The 15,933-nt window shown below is 42.5% G+C and overlaps 1 protein-coding gene across 2 annotated transcripts in view; it reads right to left on the bottom strand.

The window, feature by feature from the left end:
• Positions 1-15,933, bottom strand: part of cntln (centlein, centrosomal protein) — a 94,370-nt gene continuing 78,437 nt past the window's right edge. For both annotated transcript variants that reach the window (XM_067584872.1, XM_067584873.1), the window contains exons 25-27: positions 14,657-14,854; positions 9,643-9,717; positions 1-854 (exon numbers count right to left, since the gene is read on the bottom strand). In XM_067584872.1, the coding sequence (XP_067440973.1) occupies positions 744-854; positions 9,643-9,717; positions 14,657-14,854 (384 nt within the window). In that variant the 3' untranslated portion in view covers positions 1-743. The remainder of the gene's footprint in view (positions 855-9,642; positions 9,718-14,656; positions 14,855-15,933) is intronic.

The following is a 15,933-nucleotide window of genomic DNA, read 5'->3' as shown; positions in this document are numbered from 1 at the left end:
TAGGTGAAACTGGTTTTTATTAAGAGGAAGTTTTTATAAGAAAATCATTCACATTTAACATAATTGCCTGTTAAATTATCAACGGAACAAATATTTACAGAGTAGAAGTTATAACAAGTATTTTAAGCATCTTCCTTCAGAGATAAATACTTGTAGTGCATTTGATGAATAAAAATCATTGGCTTCAGTCATTGCACAGGGTCTGAGAGTACTGTAGTATCAGGTCTGATAAATGGATCTAGCCCCTTACAGTGAATATTCTGCTCTGTGCTGCACTCTTGACTTTCTCAAAGTGTCGACTTGGCAATGCTAGGTCAAGTCCCTGCACCCTAAGGTCCTTGAGGTGCCAAATAAATTAGGGGGTGAGGTAAAAAAACAGAAAAAAAGCCTAACTTAAACATTAACGTAAGCATTTGCCTTATCACCCCAGGTCTGCGTTGAGAGTGGGGGAGAGTGGCTGCACTGTAAATTAGCTTGGCGCTAAAGGGCCCTGTCTGATAGACATAGCGCACTGAGCACTAACACAGATGTCGAGGGCTCATTTACAAAAGCCGGGCTGCTGTGTTGAGACAGTGGCCCAGAGTGAGTCGACAGCGATTTTCTCACAAATATTGGTTCTGCTGCCCCGGCTCAGCTTGGCTCAGCCCGGCTCCCACTGAGTAGGAACCAGAGAGAGAGAGAGAAGAGGGGGGTGGGGTGGGGAAAGAAGAGGATGACAGTTTTCCCAGCCTCAGCCCAGGGAGTCAGGCTTTTTCGCTGACTGGTGTTGCGAGCGTGGCCAGCTCTTCTGTCAGCACTTTCCTCTCCTTCATCTTCACGCGCACAGCCTCCATTAGCTGGCCGGCAGAGGGGATCTGCAGGGGAGGGGAAGGATAGAAAAGGGGTGTGGGGGCGGTGGTAGAAAGGGTTAGAGAAAATGAGGAAAACACACAAACGCACCACTGTTTAAAAAAAGTCTGATTTTTGACACCTGGCAGCTTTTCAGAGAGCCTATTTGCGGTTTTGTGAGTGAAACAAGAGAACCTCAGATGTGGCCTGAGGACTTGTGAAACTTTTGAGGGACCGTCCATGTTGAGTGTTTTGACAAAGCACTTCACAAAACAGGCTATACAGCAGTAGTTTCAAAAGCTTATTCCACACCTTATTTTTTGTAAGTATCTATTCTCAATCAGTGGTAATTTATGATTCCTAAGTATCAAGTGCAGGACCATTGCCTTTTTTGGAGTACCTGAGGAGACACTGTGCTTTGCCCAGAAGCCTCAGTTGATCATTTTTCAGCAGACATTCCTCGAGCCATTATTAAAACAGTTTGGGCATCACTAAGGACATTTACAGTATTGTGTTTTTACTGGACTGCATCTATGCTGGGAAAGTAACGAGAACTGATGTCCACTTAATCATAAAGGATTATAAAAGGTTGTGTATGAAGGAACTTTCTATAGGTGTTTGCTTAGTTGTTGTCATGGAAACGATGGAAAGGTAAAAATAAAGAGGTGGGCAGGCTTTTCCTCAGAACTCTGGCTAATTTTGTTTTTCCTCTGAATCGACACAAGGATTTTATGGTCATTAGGGCGCCTGATCAAAGGCAAGCATTCATACTGTATCACCCATAAATATTCACTTCAAGTATGTGCAGCTTTTTACAAGCGCCTTTTTAAAGCGAGGGAAACAAATTCATTCCCTGAGCAACTTCCCAAGTTACATGGCAAGAGATGAGAAGTGGACAGGCCAAGCTGAAAATAGTGACTTCAATATCATAAAATCTTTCACTTTTTATCTCTTAAAAGAGAATGTGAAAATATAAGGTATTGAACCATACACAGAAAAACAGGCTGACACAAGTCTGAAGTGCTGCAATGAACTCAGCTGTATAACATCTGCACCAGAGGAATACGAGGTATCATGTTGCTTTGAAGTGAATAACACAAACTCACACAACATATTGGAATTAGGTCCACAGCTGACATGTTTTAAGGACACAGCAAAAGACTGTGATGTGATTTGAAACCATCATCTTATCAATTTCCAATATGTCTGGTGAGTGAGAACTTCATACAGTGCTTTCAACACATGCGCGCACGCACACACACACACACACACACACACACACACACACACACACACACACACACACACACACACACATTCACTCACACACAAATGCACGGACAGTCCCCCTGCCCCTTGAAACCTCTCTCTTCTTCATTAAAGGTAACAGGAGCAGGGAATACAAGGCCCTGTTTGCTGGGAAGTGTGTGTGTGTGCCCGCTTGAGCATGTGTGCAGTGGGAGTCAGTTCCAGCAGCACTAGATGCATCAAACACACAGCGCTATTCCTCAGAGAACCACTACACTAAAGTAACTGCTGAGACATCTCCCTCTGCATCTGTCCTCCTGGGAGAATTCACTCTCTCTGTCTCACAGACACACACACACACACACTCACATAGGCACACACATACACACAATTTCCTAATCAGCTAATTGCACTTAGAGCCACTAACTATGCAAACAAACCCACTAAAATAGAGACACAGCCACAACACAGGGCTCAATGGGACAGCAATGAGGGAGACTGGATCATTAAAAGAACCGATATGGGAATAAGAGTAAACAACACTAGCAGGTAAACATGATCTAGATAAACCTTATCACTAAGATGCTTTATCACTAAGGTTTAAGATGCTAAAAGTAAGAAAGACAGAAGCCCAATCTGCTTTCAATTCCTTCATGAGAAATCAAAAACAATGTGCAAAGTGTATCTGCAGAGGCATGACAGGATAAACATCTTTATAAGGCCATGTTTATGAGAGTAAGAAGACTTTTTTGGTCTCTTGGTAGATAAATGACGTTTGATAAAATACCTCTCGTTCTGATTCGTCTCCCACTGGTGTGTGACTCACATCGGAAGATTCTGGCACCAGCAAGCAAAAGGAAACACTCACGCACAGGCTCACAAACGGGACAAGCAGGGCTTTCATTCCCTTTCATCTAACTGCCACATTTGCTGGGGACCGATACCCTGCAGGCTGGTTGGAGGTAAGCTGTGATGCAGCTGCTCCGCTGGATCCCCTGGGCTGCTTAAGGCAGTGTTAGGAACTGGCACTAATGTTATGCTACAGTTGATTTAGCTGGCCCCCTGTCCCCTTTGGCAGAGCTGGCCAGCACCAACACCAGCGCTAAGCAACACAACCACTGTTTTGCAAGAGACCCTGTCCCCCTTGGCAACACTAAAATAGCTACTGTAGCATTAAGCAATGCTAACTCACACCTATTACTATTCAACAGGCCCTGCAGAGCAGACCTTTTGTCTAGGTATGATTTCATGAACATGTTTTAGAAGTGAACTGACATGTAAAGCCACTGACACTGACATGTGTGTGTGTGTGTGTATATGTGTGTGTGTCTGTGAAGACAAGGACAGGGGCTGCAAGCAAAAGGTGTTTTTATGAGCCAATTAAATGACATTGCTATTCGATAGCCTGGGGCACACCTCAAGGCAAGGAGCAGCTCAAAGTTGCAGCACTCCAGTGACCATTGTCTGGTAGTGGCATTACACACACTGACTTTTTTTTTTTCTTAACAGATCGATCATTCCTGCTCTTTTGTCTTCTCCCTCGGAACGGGTTAGTGCAATTATTTCCAAGGGCCCAATTTGTGAGTAGTTGTAGAGATTGTGTCAGGATGCTGGATATCTAAATGAGTAAGAATGAGGAGGGAGGAGGAATCAGAGAGCCTAAAAGAGACATAAGGGGGTACACATCATCCAAATTTCTGCATACTCTCACCAAGTTATTCACTAGTTAAACATCCAACAGTATCAATAGTTACATATAACTGTCACAATCAGATGCTCTTACTTAATTTAACTACAATCTTCTCCTATAAAAACGACATTTGGATGTCAGAAGAAGTGTGTACCTGTATACTTGTAACTACATTGTAACTTGTTGTATATCTTTGCTGTGTTAAACAAGGATGTATACTACGTCTTAAATTTCATAATAACGAGCAAAGTGAGGTTTCTGATCTGGCTGGTATGACAGGAGCTTTTTCAGTATGGTGAAGGATTCCTGATATAAATCTCTGTCCCTGGTTCATGAGTAGTCTCCAATCTAGGCCACTATTCAAGGTAAGGGAGAAGTAGTTACAGTAGTTTTATCACAGAGGGGAAAAAACAGCTCTTTGATCTTTGATCTTCTCACTTTTGTTTGAAAATCAAATTTATCAAACGGGGGAATAACAACAACAACAACATGATAAATAGATAAAAAAAGCCAAAGCACAAAGGCACCAAACTAAAAAGTCTTGCATTTGATTATCTCCGATAATGAATATGTCACATTTGCAAAGAGGGGCTCAGGTAAGAATACCACTAAAGCACCGACAAGCCTATTCTCTCTCTCTCTCCTTCGTAATTACCTACCCCTGCAGCGGAGCAGATCCCTCTCTTTTCTCCCCTTTAGGCCACTAGAGACTGATATGAAAGGGAATTGGACACTTGGGGCCACAAATACTGTAATTAAAAATCTCTCCTTTTCTTGATACGTTGTTTGGAAACATCATTTCAGTGCGCAACATGCATTTGTTAGGGATCTGACCTAAATACACCCTAGATTAAACACAGGAAAGCACCGGGTCTTTGTTTCAGGTTCCTACTCATTAGGTGTGAAAAGGAGGTGATTCAGGCACCACTGGGGTTTAAATATAGAAAGGTGATATCCATACAAAAGAGATGCAACCTTTAGGTAGAATTCAGCAATCAAGAACATACCCGCGATTAACAGCACAGCTCATTGGCCAGGGTAATGTACTGGGAAGCAGTTACGATCAACAAAAGTGGCTGTGCATGCAGCAAACTGTCACACACAATACAAGAAAATGTTAAAAATTATTGCCACCCCCCATTTTTTATTAGTGACATGAGGGGATTCAATAAAAATAAAGCAGCAGCCATGTATTCAGTAAGGAAATGTCCACTTTCATCATTAATTCTCTTTCTGTGCTACAGTGACTCAAAGAGGGGAAGCCCTCTGTGCTCCAGAGGTCTACCCTTGGGTGCAATCAGACTGGCAGTAACCTTAAAACTCCAAAATAGCCTCATGTGTCAAAGAATAATAATAAGATTCTTCACCTGGCTTATTCCAGCGACTCTAACCTCCTGAAATGTGCTGAAATGTTTTCTATACTGTAGCTGCTGTGTTAAGTAACCACCCAGTTTAATGACAAAGAAACAGCACCAACAAGCTTTATTTGCCATTTCTATTTATATGAAATACCAATTGAACATAAGAATAAGTCACAGTGAGCTCTGGTATTAACAACAACTCTAACACCAGCCTCCTCTTGGGAATCCCCCTCCTAGACCCCGCCACTGTTCCAGTGACATATTTACAGTACAAAGGCTCGGCTCGGGTCCCCTCCACACACATACAAACACGCTCACAGAGACGAAAAAAGAGTGGCTGATTTAATTAGCTCAATCATTAAATGAGGCTTAATTAGAGTCACTTTCCTTCAGAGAGAAGTGTGGGACTCAGAGCTGTTCCTTGTCATTACAGAGGCATAATGAGCCACACAACACAACACACTACCACTCACCCTGCCAGCGCAGACAACAATAGAAAAGTTTCTCAGTACATTAGCACTGTGAGGCACTAAGTCTTTGATATGTTTAATACAGAGGGTTAATGATGTAATGCTCTAGGGAAGTACCAATAGGGTGAGACACCTTGACAAAAAGTGACATGAATGAAGTCTGTTAACATTAGATAAATGATGCCATTTAGCGCTGTAGGAATGAGCTACAGCAGACTCTCCCCAAAGTTCAATAAGGTTTTGAAATTATAGGAATTATTTGAGCCTTGTAGTCCATCCATAAACGCCTTTGATGTTTTATATCAAGTCTAGTCCAGATTGGTCTGGCCTGTCTCTACCACTGTCTTAATGTTCACCAGCTTGTTATAGTTTGGAGGCTGATAAGAAGTGATGCTTGTACGTCTCCCCGGGGTGTGATTGTGAGGTAAATATTAGCAGGCCCTCAGCGCCACCCCATACCAGTAAACCAAACCGCTGTCCTCTCATAAAGAAATCAACAGAGTCAATGACTTTTTAAATGTTATTATGCTGTCATGAGGCTTGAGATGGGTATGTGTGTGTACAAAATGAGTCTGAAAAATGATCTGGAGGGAACGTGAGTGTTTGCGTGCATGTGCACACGCTTGCATGCACACGCTCCTCCTGTTCATTATTGGCCAGCAGCAGAAGCCAGTCATTTCCCTGTCTTCATAAAGACTTGGCCCATTAAATTCTACCTCCAGTCAATAATTAGGACTCCACAAATAAACCAAAGGCAATTAAATCAATGCTTCCCCGGGCCGGTGCCTGGACCCCATGGCCCACATGGACACTCCATCTTCACTGCTGGCCTTATTCATGGTGGGTTGCGGTGGAGCCATACAGTACACCCCCTGGCCTGCTCATGATTATTAGATAGCACCGTCCCTCAATCCTGGCAACCGAGCGCTGCTTATGGTGGCTCTCTACTGACAGGAGTAGGGTTTGATTTCATTAACTCACCAGTGGAGGTGAGGAACTAGGAAATGAATGCAATGTTTCATTTGGTTTTGAGTGGACATGTGGGGCAGCGGTGAGGCGGCTCCGGAAATCTATGCCACTTCTTTGGTATGAAGGGAGCCGTAACTCAACACATACGCAGTCACATATCTCAACAACTCACTATTTGCCGATGTGTTGTGGATGTCTCTCTTTCTCGTTATGTTGACATGTCGTAGTACATGACAGTGATGGCGAACAATGGCCCACACACAGAGACACAGATACACACATACGTATCACTTTCACAAACACACACACACACACACACACACACACACACACACACACTGAGTGAGTGATGGGTTTGCTATTGACAGGGCCACTGAGATAATAAAGTGCTGTCCCCCTGGCAGCTCCATTAGGCACTGACAGTGACAAGATGAGACTGTTGTAAGAGTGTACATGCACACACACGAATATGTACACATACTCAGAGTTACACACACACACACATACATGCGCACACGCAAAGATGGACACATCCTCATCCTCTTTCAGTGACAGCCAGCCAGTTAAGGACATGGATCTCTCTCTCATCTTTTCCTTTCACTGGGTCTATTTCTGTCTCTGTGTCTTTTTATCCGAAGAAGTGTGTGTGAGTGTAGCTCGGAGGTAAGACCATATCACTATTAGGGGAGTGTGTTATTAGTGTCACGGGCAGGGTGACAGGCCAGGCCATTCCACTTCACAGATGTTCTGCTTGGTGAAGCTATGACAGAGAGTAGTGAAGCCATAGGGGTACAGTATGAGAGTTCTTGAAGTGTATTCTCTCACTAAAGAAACACTCACTTCTCAGCATCAGTGGACATGTGTTGTATAAGCACCTTATCTTTGTGGTTTTAAAACCATCGCATTAGGAGAGCCACCTAACCCGAGCGCAGTCTCAAATATTGTCTTCATAGGGGCCTCGTAGCAGGTGAGATGTCACTCTAGCCCCTCAGAAAAATGAGACAAATATGTACAAGGGACACAGGCAGAGATAAAGCCTAATGCCAGTCCCCTTGATACGACACTACGCTTTTAAAAAACAGACAACGAGGAAATTGCAAGATAGAGAGAAGAGGAAAAATTTGAAATAAATAAATAAATAAAAAAGAGAACAAGATGGACTTGAAAGGGGATAGAAAAAGTCTGTTGCAGTGAGGGGGGGATGACTGGGATGGTCCCAGTGGTCCCCACAGGGACCTGGGGGCAAGTCTCAGCCTTGTCATACTCCGCTTTTCTCCTCCTCCTCCTCCACTCCCCACACCAGCTCCAGCCCACCCACCCCCCTTCCACCACCCCTGTTCTGCCCACGGAAAACGTCGATAGCAGGCTGCCGGTGCCGAGGTCTCTGGTGGACACTAGCTCATTCTCCCGGCATCGACAGGCCCGCCAAATCAATATTTAGTTCCCCACTAACAAGCTGCCTCGGGGTCTGAGCCAGAGAGAGAGAGAGAGAGAGAGAGAGAGAGAGAGAGAGAGAGAGAGAGAGAGAGAGAGAGAGAGAGAGAGAGAGAGAGAGAGAGAGAGAGAGGAATGCGGGACAGTGGAGGATGGCAGAGAGAGACAGAGAACAGGGACTGAGAGCTGTCCAGCTAGAAGGGAAAAACATGGATTCAATAGAGTGTTGTGTGTGTGTGTGTGTGTGTTAGTGTAGGAGGGGGAGAGGAAGGTGGAAAGGTCAGAAGAAGATCTGGGGAACAAGAGAACAGTGTCTGGTGTGTGTCGTGGTGCGGAGGCGACGCATGAGTGCCTGCGGCAGCCGCTGACAAGAACACAGACAAGACACACATACACACACACTCGACACTCTCAATCATACACATATCACAGCAAGCAGACGTTGACAGCACTTGAGTAAAGCTCCAGCAGAGCACTCACAGATGAGTGGCTGTGCACACAAAGACTCAAACACACAGTGAGGATGGAGTCACTTTTCTTTGTTTTATCTTTTGCATCGTTGTAATTGTCAGACACTGGGGAAGAACATGTTGGAGTGGAAACTAAAATTCATCCAATTACTGTATTTGGGCGCAACTGGTACCCAAATCTCTCTACACTGAGGACTGACAATCTAAAATGTTAGACTAAAATAACTGGTGTGACAGGCATCTAGACAAAAATGCCAAACCATTATGGAAATTCAAACACCAGCATGAAAAAAAATCAAGGCTACATTCAATTGTACTAAAAAAGTGCCTAAAACTTCTTGGCATTTTAATTATTTGTATTTAGATACATTGAGTAAAATTATCATTCAATTCTAAAATGGAATTGAAACATAAAATGATTATTATTATTATAATATACATTAACAACTAACTAACTAAAATTAATATATCAAAAAACATTTCTTTTTAAGTTCTGTAAAAAAACATATTAGCAACAATTACTTTTAACAAAATAGCATTCAGCTCCTGGTGACATAAATGTAAACATCTGCCTAAAAGAAACAAAAAAAAATTTGAACTAAATAATGTGCAGTTGAAGAAAACCATGTTTCTCCCAGTTGGAACTATGTATTATTTTCTTTGCGATGGAATCAGTCAAGTGGTATTGTGTCTTATGTTTCAATTTGCGCTTCTCCCATTGCAGCTTTTCTTATGTCAACAATACAGAGAGAGAGGAGAGTAGCAGAGAATGAGATGCTCTGTCTCATGGCCACACAGAGCCGGTTGTTTTAATAATATGAAACAGTGGTGGAGTGGTAACCAATTCTCCTTTATACTTGTATAAAGCAACAAAGATTATAATCCCACTTGAAATTAATTCACTGCACGTTTTTTTCCCCACATTTTTGAGTTATACTTTTTTGTGAGAAAGAACCACTCTCCACTTTATTTTGTTGCCATCAACTTCAAAAAGAAAAACTTTCTCACCTTCAGCCAAATTTCTACCTTTTGACATGACAGACAAATCTATACCTTACCTAAGACCAACTCAACAACTAAAAAAGTTAAAAACATAATCACTAAAGTTCTCATTCCTGAGTGTGTAGGAACGAGTAACTTATGTGATCATTATGCAGACGGATGAGCCTGACCTTCTGCTGGAGGATGTGGTTTAGGTGGTCCAGCCACTCCTGGTCTCTGGGACTCTCTGAACGGGCCTCTGTTCCCTGAAAACACAACAGCAAATACATATATTTCGATGACAGGATGGAGACTAAAAATACACATGGTTTAGAGAGAATACCCACACTAAATTCTAGGAATATTAGTGTTTTGTAGATGGATAAATTGTGCAAAATTTCAAGTGAGTCAGACTAAAAGATATGCTTGATACTTGATGTTTCTAGAGAGAATCTGCCACTGTATCTTAACATTGGCTTCTGTGAGCCTCCTGCTTGAGGGCAAAATTGTAGCATCACACCAGCCAGGACCTTGAGGAGGCTCTCTGGAGACTCAGTGGCTGGGTATGCCAGTATACGTTTGCATGCTACTCATGTATAAAGACCTAACAGAGTGGTAGCCTTGTTACTGCTAATGAACAGGGTGAAGAGCGATTGCGTGGCCATGTACACCTCAGCACTAATGTGCTACCTCTTCACTTCGAACCCCAGGTGTTACTGCTCGAAATGATGTGACGAGCCTTGTACTGCCTCACAGGGACACGGAGGGCAGGAGGGGGAAGTGTGTGTGTGTGTGTGTGTGTATGTATGTGTGTAGCTGCGCTTGCAGACTGGTGGACCTAACAGGCAAAATCCTGTGTAGTCTGGGGTGGCAATGTCTGTCCAGTGACATGTCCACAAGGGGGCTCATGCAGACTTTATGTGAACTTTCATAGAGTGTGCTCTGAAGATCATCCAGTATTCATGGCAATAATGATGTGAGTTGGACAGACAAATGTTGGTTTATTTGTCCTACTAAGAAAAATATCTGACCACTTATGTCTTAAGGATCTTCAGCTGAGAATAATATTAGCAATATAAACACTTCGCTGTTCAAAGTAATGGGGAGTATAACTGTGCGTATTAAATGTCTATCTCTATGTTTTTATCTAAAGGATCTGTCTGCACACATGTTGCATGACATGTGACTAGATCAGAAACATAAAAGGAAAAAAACTCTCTGTGTATATGTTTTTATGACTACCATCTGTGGCAATGTTCATTCATTGAGTTGTTAAGGTTAAACAAGGGAGCTGGATGTGGCTGTGCAAATTGAGCTTGTAGTATTTCATTTTCAGTGTGTGTGATTATTGAGGAAAACCAGTATGCAGTTGATATTATCATTCAAGAGAGACCAGAGAACAAGTTACATTGGTCTTGTTTTTAATCATGTATCCACAGTAATAAAAGGTGCTAAACATTGCATACTTTTTCTAGTGGATCATTCAGAAAGATACTAAGTGAGAAGGCTTGGACAGTTAAGATTTCTGCATTCATATCCATAAATATAAGGTCTGAAGTCCTGTCTCATTGCACATTTTATCCCCTTGCAGCCCAGTACTCATGCAACTTTGATCTGATAACAGTGAACACTTCAGAGTCGCTGCAGTATGTATGTGTCACAGTATGTATGAACAAAGTCTACAAGGGCCCAATCACTCGGTTCTAGAGGGTTGATATTTGTTGCATGTCACACCCCTCTCTCTTCCCTTGTTTCCTGTCTTGTTATACTAACTCACAAATAAAGGCAAACTGCCAGAAAAAATAATCTTTAAAACAAAAAAAAGCATGTGTTTCCCCCTTGGGCTTCCCCTGCTTTCTGGTACCCTAGGTGTGATCCTTTGCGATAGCACTGGGGCTAGGCTAATTCCAGTGTATGCCTAATTAGTGACTGGTGCTTAGAGTAACTGAGAAGTAGGTAGAGAGCAAGGGGGAGGGGGTATATTAGTGAGAGAGAGAAGCAGGGTGAGAGGAGGGGGCCTCCTTGTGACTGCTCCCTCAGAGATGAACGTGCTGTGTGAAAGAGTGTATGTGCGTGAGAGTGAGTGTGATTGTCTACCCTTGGCAGATATATAACAAAGCACTGACCCTCCATCTAACATTAGGTGCAAAACAAACTGGCCTGGCAATTACAGCCTTATTACATCTGGATCATTAACTCCACAACAAGTTGCCCAGGGAGCCTGGAGCTGGTCGGCCCTCTCTGGTCCTCTGTTGCACGCTATGGAGTGGATAGAAGCAAATAACAGTGTGCAGTATGATACATGTGTATGAACATATGTGCTGTAGGTGCTGCTGTTTAAGAACACTTACGAGACTTCTCGGCATCAATGTACATCCCATTTATTTTGTGTGTATGTGCTTGTGTGTAATGGGGCAGCTTTAAGTTTCTGTATAATTTTAATAGCTATGAAAAGCAATGTAATAAAAAAAAAAAAAACAATAGGTGAACAAATCCCCATTCCCATAAAATCTCTGAAAACATGGGTATTTTCTCTTTTGGTGCTATACTGTCTATGACAAACTGCACAAACACTCAAGTCACAACCAAATTTCAGTTCAGTAAAACACCTCCAGGAAAAGATCAGATTTTTTGCAGGTACATTTCAACCGACCAAGACTAATGCTCAGGAGGAAAGAAAATATGTAGCCCTTGAAAAAGATGGTGGGCATTACATGAAGGCCATCTGTTCCCAAAATTCTCCCAAAATATAACCACTACCAAGAATAATTCATTTAAAAATTATAATAAGCCTGAAATTCAAAAATACATTGATTTCAAAAGCAAGTACCTGTGCCCTAAAATGTTGAAAACAAATATTGCTGACAGAGAAATCTGCCAAACTAAAGAAAATAGCTATGTTGGCAACTGAGTATTCTCATTTGAAAGTAAAACCAAAAAGTAAAAGAAGTCCCACTGAGCCCCAAGCTCTCATTCAGCACACTTGTATCACACAACCAAGTGAATAAATGAATACACTTGCTGTGTGTTGGACTTGTTGAAGACTACCAGGACATCCTGATAACCTCATGTCACGTCCTCAAGTCCAAAGAAAAACACACAATCTGCAAAGATAGTTAGAACGTTCCTTACAATTTTTTAGTGAAGGGGTAAGACAAAGAGAAATTTAACAGAAATTCAACAATATTGTGTCACAAACTGACCTTATTTTGAACTGCGGATAATCTGAATATAGTGTATCGTATACTGTAGTTCCATTTCACTTTAATGTTCACAGCTAGTTTCAGTTCAACCTGGTTTAGGTGAGGTGCACTTGATTTTGAGTCGATTTTGATCTCGTTACATCTACGTATAGACACAAACTACCATTCAGGTCTTTAAATATGTCCAGCTAGAGTCCCAAGTATGAAATGGCCTTTGTTTCTCCATTACATCCACTTACACACACAAGCCATTTCCCTTGGGATCTATTTCTGACATTTACATTCAAACTCTCACTCGGTAACACATGCACGCACCTAAACCGTAAACCAACTCTGTGACACAACATTGTAATTCTCTGGTGGGTCCCTGCATTCTCAGCAGTGCTGTGATCTACAAATGTTCAATAACACAACTGGAAAAACACACCAACCATGTTAAGGCACCAAGCAGCCCGCCATTAACAGCCATTAATACGGTGGAGGAAACAAGTGTTGAAGAGAGAGTGATTTTACCCACAGAGGATTCAGCTCTGATGAGGGGGACTTTTTGTCAAGTGAGAAACTGTTCCCTGTCATCTCCTGGGTGGAGCTGGGCTGCAAAGGGCTAAAATTGGTTTCAAGTGTGAGTAAGTGCCTGATGCACCCTCTCTCATCTTGTGATAGATGGGAGGAAGTCCCCGGGGATGGGAGGTTGATTGTAACATGGGGTTGCTAATTGATGACACGGCTGGGTATGATCTATGGTGGAGAAAGGGCCCACCAACTTGGAAAAGAGTGCGAAACTCAGACTTCTGCAAGCAGACAACAGGCAATAGCAAGGATTTTCAGTTCAACGACTGGTGAGAGAAAAGAGTTGAACTTCTTCAGCTTATGTCATATTAAATCTATGATCAAGTTGACAGGTGTTGCAGGTGTTTTTGATCTTGTCTAGAGCAAGAACACTGGCTCTAAACATGGAACCACATTCTTCTCTGCTGTACTGTAACTTTCCGACTGATTACCGACATGCCCTGGTGTGTGGTTCACCTTTAATACATTACTTGGTGTTCAGCCTTGCTTACAGTACTTGACTACATCTATCTACCTATCAATAAGAGAAGGTCAGACAGATGCAGTGATTTCCGGCAAGGCTAAATATTGTTAGATATAGGTGAAAAAAAAACTAAGATCTACTTTTCAGATTTCTACATACAGATAGGTGACAAATTAAAGGGAAAACTGGTCCAGGTCTGAATGCTTGATCCCTGTAGTGAGGGGATCTGGTAGCTCTGTTATGCTGTGGGGGGCATTTTGCTGGTATTTTTTGGGTCCACGTGTCCCCTTGGAGAGAACAGTCACTGCAAATCAATACAAACTTGTTCTGAGTGATCACCTTCATCCTATGATGACATTTCTATCCTGATGGGAGTAGTCTCTTCCAGGATGACAATGGCCCCGTCCATAGGGTACGAGGGGTCACTGAATGGTTTGATGAGTATGAAAATGATGTGAATCATATGCTATGACCTTCACAGTCACCAAATCTCAAGCCAATTGAACACCTGATGGGAGATGTTGGACCGATGTGTTAGGCAGCGCTCTCCACCACCATCATCAAAACACCAAATGAGGGAATTTCTTTTAGAATAATGGTGTTCATCCCTACAGTAGAGTTTCAGAGACTTGTAGAATCAATGCCAAGGCGCACTGAAGCTGTTCTGGCGGCATGTGGTGACCCAATACCAAGACACTTTATGTTGGGTTTTCCTTTAATTTGTCACTTGTGTGTGTGTGTGTGTATGTGTGTATATATATATACACACATACAGTGGGGTCCAAAAGTCTGAGACCACTTCTTTCTGATTTCTCTATTGCAATCAATGAAAACTTTTAGGATGTTTATAAATTTTACAGTACAGAAAATCTTTCATAGGTATGCTGAGTGCTCTGGGCATAATTTAGACTTGATATGGATCATCAAGTTAGTGTTTGTAATGCTGACCCCACAGTCCGTTTGCCTTACCTGGTCAGTGTCCATTATGTCTGCAAGATCATTCTCTGACATATTGAGGATGGAAGCTGCGATGGACTTGGCTTTGATCATAGACTTGGCTGAGAGGCCGCCCTTTGCTGCCACAGCATTGGCCTGCCTCAACCTCCTCCTCTTCATCAACTGCTGCTTGACCTCTTGAACGTCTAAAAGTATTTCACTGGCCAGGGCCTGAAGGGGGAGGAGAAGACGGAATAAAAAAGAGGAGGATGATGAAATGGATATAGAAAAACAAGAGGGATAGCTCTGCCTGGCAGATGAATAAATGAAATTGATCAAGCATGCGCCAGAGAGGCCTAGTACATTATGGAGGAATATTGAGTTTGACACACTCAGATTCTCTTCGGTTTCGCCTCACGCTCCCTTGTAGGAATGTGGACCTGAGGGTTTGTTGCCCTGTCGATTGAAAGCTGAGGGAACACAGCTTTGATATCAAACGCACCCCAAGTTTTGCTAAAATCTCCACAGACACAGAATCGTGCATCAGAGAGAGAAAGACAGGGAGCTACTGAAAATACAGCCATTCATTTATTTATTTGCTTTCAGAATGTCTCACAGTACAACAGGGCAGCATAACACTGTTAATAATTAAGCTATGAGGGGCTGTTTCAAATGGTGCCCGAGTGAATGGCAAGCGAGACGAGGAAGGCCTGGGATGGCACAGTTGTCGGGCACTAAATGGGAGTTTGCTCTAAATACAGAGAGACAATTAAATGTTAAAACTGCCACTGTACACGAGGAAGTCAATAAAGTAAACTCCCCTTTGCTTCATTTTGAGCTTATTGATCGAGGCAATAATCTTCTGTATCATTCCCTTGTAAGCCTGCTGAAAAGCTGACCTTGGAATAGATGGTCAGATGAGGGAAAGCTAGAGACAGGAGAACTCACATTACACAAAAACAAAAAAAACAAAAAAAAACTAAACAAAGTACAACTTGCTCTTGGATAGTACACAATGTAACCATGCAAGTTAGAAGTACAATGTGTACACACACACACACATATACATACATATGAAAACACTCAAGTGTATTACAGTAACACAGGTAATCACACATGAACAATGTTGAATAGCGGCAAACATCTCCACTCCTCTCTCTTAATTCCAGGTGCAGTTTACAAAGCCGGCGGTGGTTCTCACAGAGAGTCCTGGATGAGTAGTTGGAGGCTTGCAGCTGACGATATGTAGAGTGTTATTTGTCTGTTTGCAAGTTTGAATGTATACTGTACGAACATGCAGAGGTCAGACA

This window comes from Thunnus thynnus, chromosome 3 (genome assembly GCF_963924715.1).
Source record: "Thunnus thynnus chromosome 3, fThuThy2.1, whole genome shotgun sequence".
Lineage (NCBI taxonomy): Eukaryota > Metazoa > Chordata > Actinopteri > Scombriformes > Scombridae > Thunnus > Thunnus thynnus.
The sequence above is the reverse complement of the archived record's forward strand: the minus strand, read 5'-3'. Positions and strand labels throughout refer to the sequence as shown.